The sequence below is a fragment of the Tachysurus fulvidraco genome, chromosome 11 (assembly GCF_022655615.1).
Source record: "Tachysurus fulvidraco isolate hzauxx_2018 chromosome 11, HZAU_PFXX_2.0, whole genome shotgun sequence".
NCBI classification, from domain to species: Eukaryota; Metazoa; Chordata; class Actinopteri; order Siluriformes; family Bagridae; genus Tachysurus; species Tachysurus fulvidraco.
This window is the reverse complement of record NC_062528.1, coordinates 21,124,956-21,134,955: the sequence shown is the minus strand read 5'-3', so window position 1 is coordinate 21,134,955 and position 10,000 is coordinate 21,124,956. Positions and strand designations below refer to the sequence as shown.

At 44.1% G+C, this 10,000-nt stretch overlaps 3 protein-coding genes across 3 annotated transcripts in view; 2 read left to right on the top strand and 1 right to left on the bottom strand.

Moving 5' to 3' along the window:
• Window positions 1–1,706, top strand: part of gtf2b (general transcription factor IIB) — a 10,441-nt gene extending 8,735 nt beyond the window's left edge. Inside the window, exons 6-7 of the mRNA XM_027150548.2 lie at window positions 682–963; window positions 1,243–1,706. Coding sequence (XP_027006349.1) covers window positions 682–963; window positions 1,243–1,376 — 416 coding nt within the window. The 3' untranslated portion in view covers window positions 1,377–1,706. The remainder of the gene's footprint in view (window positions 1–681; window positions 964–1,242) is intronic.
• Window positions 1–10,000, top strand: part of LOC113645130 (tripartite motif-containing protein 16-like) — a 664,889-nt gene that overhangs the window by 511,781 nt on the left and 143,108 nt on the right. The window lies entirely within an intron of this gene.
• pkn2a (protein kinase N2a) overlaps window positions 2,259–10,000 on the bottom strand; it is a 26,820-nt gene continuing 19,078 nt past the window's right edge. Inside the window, exons 13-22 of the mRNA XM_027150547.2 lie at window positions 9,685–9,815; window positions 9,498–9,594; window positions 7,976–8,067; window positions 7,716–7,892; window positions 6,623–6,685; window positions 6,456–6,532; window positions 6,176–6,318; window positions 5,610–5,717; window positions 5,446–5,526; window positions 2,259–3,697 (exon numbers count right to left, since the gene is read on the bottom strand). Coding sequence (XP_027006348.2) covers window positions 3,494–3,697; window positions 5,446–5,526; window positions 5,610–5,717; window positions 6,176–6,318; window positions 6,456–6,532; window positions 6,623–6,685; window positions 7,716–7,892; window positions 7,976–8,067; window positions 9,498–9,594; window positions 9,685–9,815 — 1,173 coding nt within the window. The 3' untranslated portion in view covers window positions 2,259–3,493. The remainder of the gene's footprint in view (window positions 3,698–5,445; window positions 5,527–5,609; window positions 5,718–6,175; window positions 6,319–6,455; window positions 6,533–6,622; window positions 6,686–7,715; window positions 7,893–7,975; window positions 8,068–9,497; window positions 9,595–9,684; window positions 9,816–10,000) is intronic.

Sequence of the window (10,000 nt, the reverse complement as noted above, 5' to 3'; positions counted from 1 at the left end):
GCTCAGTAGCTGCTGTCATTAGTATGGATGCTGCACTATGCTCATTGAACAGCAGCTTGTGCGCAGTGCTGATTGGTTGGAAGCTCTTGTACACGACATGTGTTTATTAGGGAAAAAGCTCCAGAAACATGGCTACGGCCTTCATGGACACTCACCCCAGGGTGGGTGGGGGTGGGTGTGTGTGTGTGTGTGTGTGTGTTTGTCATTGTCATTGTCATTGTCATTGCTGCCTCTACGTCTTTCTAGAGCTCTTTTGTCTCTTTTCTGACTAACTGTGACTCCTGCATGTGGTCACTTGATGTTGGAGTGATGTTCCAACCACTTGCTGTATAATGGTGCTTCATTGATGACTTTAAAGCACCTTAAATGACAGATGAATTCTGTCAGTAACCAAGGCCGGTACTATGTAGCCCAACGATCTTGTTGTGAAGGTCTTTGCCTCTATCCATCATGATATGTTTGAATACTTGTATTCAGAGGCGTTTAAGCCTTTTTACACAAGCAAGAGTAGAATTACTGTGAGAAATCTGCTGCTATCTTGGTGTTGCTTTTCCAATTTCTTGAGTTGGATCTCATTAGTATTTGTTTTGAGCATTAGCACTAATTAACAAAATAGGAACAGATATTCAGACCCTTTTTTTTTTTTAGCATTAACATTCTCTGTAATTCCTCCTGTTCCAGAAATCTGCGCTGTGTCCCGGATTTCTAAGAAGGAGATCGGCCGCTGCTTTAAACTCATCCTGAAGGCCCTGGAGACGAGCGTGGACCTCATCACCACCGGAGACTTCATGTCTCGTTTCTGCTCCAACCTGGGCCTTCCGAAGCAGGTGCAGATGGCAGCCACCTTCATCGCCAGGAAGGCCGTGGAGCTCGACCTGGTCCCGGGACGCAGCCCCATCAGCGTGGCTGCTGCCGCCATCTACATGGCATCTCAGGCCTCTGCTGAGAAGAAGACTCAGAAAGGTCAGGCTCATTAAGAGTTCTTTTTAAATTGTGATCCAGGTTCTTCTGCTGTAGACGCCGGTTTCTCTGGTCTAAGAGTCGAACCGTTGTGACATCATGCGACCACAATGCTGCCGAGTTCTGATTGGTCGCTGACAGTAGTGCTGGTTTATATTAATGCACTTTGTTGTTTCCATAGCAACAGTTCATTCACATGGAGTTGATATGATGCAGTTGATATGATGACGTGTTAAATACCAGAGCGAACACTGATTAAGATTGATTTTTGTTCCTGTACAGAAATTGGAGATATAGCCGGAGTAGCCGACGTCACCATCCGCCAGTCGTATCGTCTCATCTACCCACGTGCCGCTGACCTCTTCCCTCCAGACTTCAAGTTCGATACACCAGTAGATAAACTGCCTCAGCTGTGAAACACACACACACAGTCCTTTCTATTCTGGTTTTCTTTTCTATTTGATTGAGAAGATTTTGCTCTTTCAACGTGGTGGTGATTTTTGTAACCGAGTGCATACAGGAGACACATTCCACGGTTTAATGCTACCGGAGTTTAGACCGTAGTGATCTGCATTTCATTTGTGTGTATATATAACTGTACATAATTCACGTGAGAATTTAATTGGTGAATAAACCAGTTTCATACTGTAAACATTTTCTTTTGTAGCGAACGAGCGAGTTATTTTGTTTAGTGTGTCTGCATTGTATTTAGTAATTTAAAACAATAAATGCTTTTCAGAAAAGCACATCCAGTGTCTAGTTTTTGGATCTACATCTAAGGCCCTGTTCACATGTATATACAGACTTTGTTTCAAAACCATCCTGTTCATGAGGGGAAAAAATACATTTTCATGCACGCAAACAGTGAAAGGTGTGAACAAGGACGCCTCCGTTACCAGGAACATCTCTATCTACACGAACCCTTCTGAAAACATCTCCGTCCACACGCAGTTTATTATTAACGTTTCTGTTCAGAAACAAAACTGTTTGAAAGTCCCCCGTCCAGCAGGTGGCGATAGTGTCGTAAATTGTTACATTTAAAGGTTTTACAAATCATGTTAAAAGCTGCATTTTGAATCATGAGATGATTCTACATGAGAAAACAAAATTTAATGGAAAATAGTTTTAAAAAGTAGAGACAGAGAGAGTGAGTTGCAGCCTGTTGGAGGAGATTAAAACACAGATGAGCTTCAGGTCCGTACAGCATTCTCGTACACCATTACATTATAAAAAAAAATAGAATGGTGTGGGTTTGTCAGGAGAGGGATGGGAAGAGATTGCAAACATTTGGGATTGTCTCAGAATTTCATGGATTTTTATTAGGTTAACACCACAGAGCTATGTTTATTGACAATATTTTGTTCTGTACAATATTTTGCCCACCCCCTTCCCCGTACGTGATCGTTCTCGTCCGACTTGAGGACAGAGAGGTTCACAGTATCATCATCATCATCCAAAACATATTTGATCATTTGCTTAAATATTATATTTGCATACATCACTGTCTGCTAATCATTTATTTCTGACATCTGGAGTACATCCGTTATCGACGTTCTGATTTCGCTAAGTTCACGTTCCTGCGTCAACGAGACTGAGGTTACTTTTATTTAGGACGCTAAACTAATCGCCACTCCAGACTGACTAGCTAGCAACCTGAACGTTCAATTTTAGCTAGCTAAATTTTTTAGCTAGTTTCATACCACCATATTAACTGGGGTTCTTTATAGATTTCAGGTTCCAACCTGCTGCGGTGTGTTATGGGATACTTCAAGAAATGATTTATTTATCAATAGTGCACTAGTAAATAAATATTAAATATAATGTTCATACACACAACTCTTTTGTATGTAATCTAAACAAATCTGGACTAGCATCAGCCAATTAAAGAAACCGCTAGCAACAACAGGCTAACTATCAAAATCAAATCTTCTAGCTAGGTGTTAGCAAGCTCGCTCTCTTAGTAGTAATCTTCTGATGTAATGTTCAGAAAACTTAAGTCAAAAGTTAACGTCAGGGTTACAACTTTACAACAAATTTACTATTAAGCTAGCAAAAGTGTGGCTAAATATTAAAGAATTGATCAATGACTAGTTTGGCTATCATGTTAACTTTGACCTTATTGCATAATTATAACCATTAGCCAGTTATTTGAACTGTTGAATTTTAATTTATTTCCTGTGAATTGGACTTAGTGAAATCAGGACGCGTGTAGCGTACGTAGCATGCTGTAACAGTGTACGAGTGGGCGGAGCCTGTAGTGGTATATACACTCCTGCACATTTATCACGGTATTCAATATCGTTACTATGGAAACATTAAATTGTCAGCGTTTCCTTCCCTTCAGGAAGAGGGTGTGTAGAAATTCGGGACTCGCGTCCTCCTTCGTGAAGTGTGTGCGTTTTAAATGCTGCTCCTCGAGGAGAAGGTTCTGGCTGGATTTAAAGCGTCCTGTGTGTGAGAGAGGAACAGGAGGCGGAAGTTGATCCGTGTTCACAGTGGTTAATAGCAGGGTCCGTGTGAGCGTGTGTGGTCGCTAACACCAGTCGGCGATGTAGTCGAAGTCAGCGAACATCTCCTGCTCGTCCCGGCTCAGTGGGCGTGGATCTCGCGGCGGGGTCAACACCGGCGCCTCTGACGTGAACTCGTCGTCGAAGTTGCTGACGTCGCTCGTTCCCTGGATCGTCGGCACAAACGGAGGCTTCACTTTCTTCGCCAGCAGTCTGCTCCAGTCGATGTTCTGGAGGATTGAACAGTGCAGGAAGAGCGTCAGTGTTTAACGCAACACAAAGATATTTCTCCGCTTAGCTCATTTTCTTCCGGAATTTAGGAAGTTCTTCCTACTTTGGCTCTCGTCGTTTAGCTAACAAGTGTTAATTACAGTTTGTTGTACCATCGAGACAGTGACACGACGTTCTGAATGCAAAAGTGTAGAGGAAATATGCAAGTTTATATGGAAATATTTTCTTACCTTCTCTCATCCGTTTCCTTACTTTTCTTTTTCCTTTCATCATCCCTTTCTTTTATCTTCTTCCTCTCTTTCCTTTAATTTAATTTGACTTATTTCTCTCCTTACTCTCTTCATGTCATTTCTTTCTCTCTTCCCATGCTTGCTTTTTTCCCTTTCCTTCACATTCTTTATCTATTCACAACATTTGACACTTTTTCATTGTAACTTTGAACAAATGTTTTAAACTCATGGTATCTTAAGTATGTAACCTAGTGAGCAGCATTAATGTATTCAGTGTTAGAGATTTAAGCACTTATGTACGCCGCTCTGGATAAGGGCGTCTGTCACATGCTGTAAATGTAAATGTATTCATTCATTCCTCCTTCCTTTCTCTACGTTCATTTCATTTTTTTCCTTTCTAGATGTTTTCTTCTTTTCCTTTCTCCCATCCTATTCCTTCACTTTGCATTCCATTCCTTAAATTGCCTCTGTGTGTGTGTGTGTGTGTGTTGCTTTGGGACTGTATTCCTGCCTCATGCTCAGCGTTCCCAGGATAGACTCAAGATCCTGTAGTGGGAGTCGAGTCGAGTCAAATCAAGTCAAGCTTTTATTGTAATTACAACCATATATAGCTGTTTCAGTACACAGTGAAATGAGAATGTTTCTCCAGGATCAGGGTGCTACATAAAACAAAGACAGGGCTAAGGACATGTAAGTAGTCTTAAGCACTATTCGGACGGGACTAGTTCTACGTGGGGACGGTGGGGTAAAGTAATTATTACCAGAGGTTCTCCGTGATTTTAGTCCCGTCCGAATGTGCCATCTCGGTAATCATTACGGACAATGTCATTAAAGATTACGGCGACTTTTACCTTCTGTAAAAAGGTCCGGAAAAATTACCTCAGGTAATACTAATCCCGTCCGAATAGACCCGCTGTAAATATGTACGGTAAAATTCCGTCATTTCCTGTTTAAGAGTAGTTTTTGGCGCGTTTTTCAAGCATGGGGGCGCACGTGATAAGAGGAAGCGACGTCATACGCACATGACGACAAGGAGGTTACTGTGGTGCGTAAAGCGAGTTACCCCTCCCACTTCTGCTAGTTTTACTGAGATGTCTTGTCCCGTGCGAATTGGCCAATTAATATTACAGACGTCCTGAGGTAAAATTGCATTACGTCCCCACGTAAAACTAATCCCGTCCGAATAGGGCTCTAGCCACATAAAGTGCAACTGTGTAACCTGGTGCAAACAGTGCAGGACAAGACATACAAGACAGTGCGGGACAATACAAACAAGACAGACAAGACAGTGCAGACAAAAGGTCACAAGACAATACACAAAATACACTCCTTGTGACTCCTTGTGCTTTACTCGGTCACAGGTGAATCACAGGCAGGGAAATCTCCCTCCATTTGTTTGTCTGATCTCATTCTCACAAAAGATCTTAATTCAAATGTGGCTGGAACGAGTGACGAAACGCAGAGAAAAAACAAACAAACTGTGGGTTGTGTAAATAAATATAAAGATATTCACTCACACGGAAGAACAGATGCTTCTTGACCTCCTCTGCATCGCGCTCTCCTCCTCCCAGACGCCGCTCGGGATTCCGCCTCAGCAGCTGCATGAGATGGTAAACGTTACGGTGATGATGCTCAGTGTAAACCAGGCTGGTGTGATGAACACAACGTTCATGTCACTCACCCTCCTCATGATGGAGATGGATTCTGTGGAGAGGAACCTCGGGTAGCGCACTTCATCGTTCACAATGCTGTCGAACACCTCTTCTTCATCATCACCGGGAAACGGAGACTGCGGGGGGACGACACGGTGAGGCGTGGACCAATCAGTTTTTCTAAATAATTCTTCATTAAAATTTAAAGAAAACTGAACTCACCTGAGTCACTTGGCTAACATTTATTTAGCTAAACTCTAACACAGGTCTATTATTGTATTAGAACCATTTTTACCACAGTGCTTAGGAGTTCTGGACTCTGATTGGTCAGTAGTGCTCATTCTATCCTATTATCGTTTCTATAGCGACAGCTCAGGACTTGTGGTACTTTGCGGTTTCTCGGTAACAACAAAAACAAAACATCAAGAGTAAAGAGAAGCTGGTGAGGGAAGGACTGTTTATAGCTGCTGTAATGTAGGTGTGAGAGAGGAACGTTCCAAAATATAAGTGTAAATGAATGAAATGTAGGACCTTTTGTTTGTCATTATTTTAACAGCACTATATGGAGTGTGTGTGTGTGTGTGTGTAGCCTGACCTCGCCAACCAGCATCTCGAAGATGAGCACTCCGAGCCCCCACCAGTCCACAGCGCGGGTGTATGACGTCTCTGTGAGCACCTCAGGGGCCAGGAACTCAGGTGTACCACAAAAAGTACTCGTCCTATCCCGGAAGCCCATTCCTAACACACACACACACACACACACACACACACACACACACACACACACACACACACACACACACACAGAGTTAATGGGGACTCTGTTCATCCAAGTCTGTATTGTACCGAGTGAATAAACACACACTTTCTCTTACCTTCTTTACAAAGACCGAAGTCTGCGATTTTCACGTAACCCTCTGTATCCAGCAGTAAATTATCCAGCTTCAGATCTCTGAGGTTACATTTCACTGGCATTATTTCCACAGGAAACAAACAGTAAACACAGATAACGGTGCAGAAACATACAGGAAACTTTAATTACCTGTACACAATCCTGTGCTCGTGTAAAAACTGCAACCCCAGGACAACACAAGCTGCATAAAACCTGCCGGAGGAAACGGGAGAAAAGATGAAGAGTGAGTTTAAGACATTTCTTTTTGTGATGAAGTGAAGCTATAAAGCTAATGATGCTGACAAGTGCGACAGGTGAGTGTGAGTGCGACAGGTGAGTGTGAGTGCGACAGGTGAGTGTGAGTGCGACAGGTGAGTGTACTGTAAGTGCGACAGGTGAGTGTACTGTAAGTGCGACAGGTGAGTGTACTGTAAGTGCGACAGGTGAGTGTACTGTAAGTGCGACAGGTGAGTGTTCTGTAAGTGCGACAGGTGAGTGTGAGTGCGACAGGTGAGTGTACTGTAAGTGTGACAGGTGAGTGTACTGTAAGTGTGACAGGTGAGTGTACTGTAAGTGCGACAGGTGAGTGTTCTGTAAGTGCGACAGGTGAGTGTGAGTGCGACAGGTGAGTGTACTGTAAGTGCGACAGGTGAGTGTGAGTGCGACAGGTGAGTGTACTGTAAGTGCGACAGGTGAGTGTACTGTAAGTGCGACAGGTGAGTGTGAGTGCGACAGGTGAGTGTACTGTAAGTGCGACAGGTGAGTGTACTGTAAGTGCGACAGGTGAGTGTACTGTAAGTGCGACAGGTGAGTGCGAGTGCGACAGGTGAGTGCTTGGTCAGTTTATTGTTCAGAACAGAAATCTCCTCCATCCCACAGACACATTACTGTTCATTAACATACTTTAGTATCTTGTGGCTGCTTTAAGTTAACATGAATGACACATTCTGCTGCCTAACAGCAAGTGTGGAAGCCGTGTTAGATTACACCAGAGCCCTACAAAAGATAACTGACTAAGCTGCTGAGTCCCTGTGTCTGAGAGTCACTATGTCCTGCAGGCGATATTAAGAGCCCCCGACTCTGAGTCCCTGTGTCTGAGAGTCACTATGTCATGCAGGCGATATTAAGAGCCCCCGACTCAGAGAGCCTGTGTCTTAGAGTCACTGATTCCAAGAGTCCCCGTGTCATCCTGATAATTTTTAAGAGCCCCCGTCTCCAAGAGCCCCTGATCGTAAGCACTCACATGGCACACGGTTCCGAGAAGACGTCAGCGTGGATGTGCATCATGAGGTCTCCACCTGCTGCGTACTCCATCACAAAACACACGTGCTCTTTAGTCTGGAAGCAGGCGAACAGGTTGACGAGGAACGGGTGCCGAACACTGTTCACCGTCTCGAAGATCCTCTTCTCACACATCAGGCTGTACGGAAAACACGCCGAGCTTCAGCACCGTAACTGACATAGAAATCTCACAATCTCAGAAATAACACATTTATCTCCCACCTGTCGACTTCATCACGAGCCACAATGTCTCTTTTCTTCAGGGCCTTGATGGCGAACATCTCTCCTGTGATGCTGTACTCAGCTAATAACACCTGTGGAACAAGACACAACCACGTAAGAAAGGAACCTTCTGCTTTACCGAGTAATAACCTGGAGCATTTAGATGGTAAACTAAAATGGAAGAACGAAAATAAAAGAAAGCAAGAAAAAGACCAAGCTGTGATTTAAAAAGAAAAAGTTACAATCCAAAACATATGGCACTTGATATGATTCACGCAGTCGACTCAGAGTCGACTCACTTCCTCACTAGAGTATATTCTTAAACAGACTGAGATCACCTCTCTGTCAACACAAGAAGGAGAACATTAGAAGAGGAGAACATTAGAGGAGGAGAACACTAGAGGAGGAGAACATTAGAGGAGGAGAACACTGGAGGAGACCATTAGAGGAGGAGAACACTAGAGGAGACCATTAGAGGAGGAGAACACTAGAGGAGACCATTAGAGGAGGAGAACACAAGAGGAGGAGAACACTAGAGGAGGAGAACACTGGAGGAGACCATTAGAGGAGGAGAACACTAGAGGAGACCATTAGAGGAGGAGAACATTAGAGGAGGAGAACACAAGAGGAGGAGAACACTAGAGGAGGAGAACACTGGAGGAGACCATTAGAGGAGGAGAACACTAGAGGAGACCATTAGAGGAGGAGAACATTAGAGGAGGAGAACACAAGAGGAGGAGAACACTAGAGGAGGAGAACACTGGAGGAGACCATTAGAGGAGGAGAACACTAGAGGAGACCATTAGAGGAGGAGAACACTAGAGGAGACCATTAGAGGAGGAGAACACTAGAGGAGACCATTAGAGGAGGAGAACATTAGAGGAGGAGAACACAAGAGGAGGAGAACACAAGAGGAGGAGAACACTAGAGGAGGAGACCATTAGAGGAGGAGAACACTAGAGGAGGAGAACATTAGAGGAGGAGAACACTAGAGGAGGAGAAAATCAGAGGAGGAGAACACTGGAGGAGACCATTAGAGGAGGAGAACATTAGAGGAGGAGAACACTGGAGGAGACCATTAGAAGAGGAGGAGAACATTAGAGGTGAAGTACACTAGAGGAGGAGAAGATTAGAGGAGAGGTAGAACACACAGGAGGAGAACATTAGAGGAGAGGTAGAACATACAGGAGGAGAACATTAGAGGAGAGGTAGAACACACAGGAGGAGAACATTAGATGAGGAGAATGAGATTAGAGGGGAGGTAGAACACACAGGAGGAGAACATTAGAGGAGAGGTAGAACACACAGGAGGAGAACATTAGATGAGGAGAACACTGGAGGAGAATGAGATTAGAGGGGAGGTAGAACACACAGGAGGAGAACATTAGAGGAGAGGTAGAACACACAGGAGGAGAACATTAGATGAGGAGAACACTGGAGGAGAATGAGATTAGAGGGGAGGTAGAACACACAGGAGGAGAACCTCAAGTTTTAGAACAGAAAATGTTTCTATTTCTATTACCTTTCCAAAATGGCCACGTCCCAACACTGCGATACATTTAAAGTTTCTGAGGCTGAAGTGGAACTGCTCCTCCTCTTCATCCTCCTCTTCCTCACCCCTAAAAAGTCAATACATTAAGGGCATGAATAACTTCATAAATCAAACTGTTGTCATTGGTGAGGTTCTGTGAGAAAAACAAAGGCATCACCTGATCTCTCTGTGCTTCTGGACAGCCATGAGCTCCAGCCGCGGCGTTTCCATCTGCAGCTCGTCCTCGGACGTGTGCTTGAGCTCGGGCGACCCCACGTTGTTCAGGAAGTCAAACGATCGCATTGCATCCTGTTGGAAAGCAGCGTTTAATATTTATCATAACACACACACACACACACACACACACACACACACACACACACACACACACACACACACACACACACACACACACACAGGTGAGACGTGAGCGTCATGTGTTCATCTCCACGCCACTCCAGCTCACAGAATCTGAATCAGTTCTTCCCTCTGAC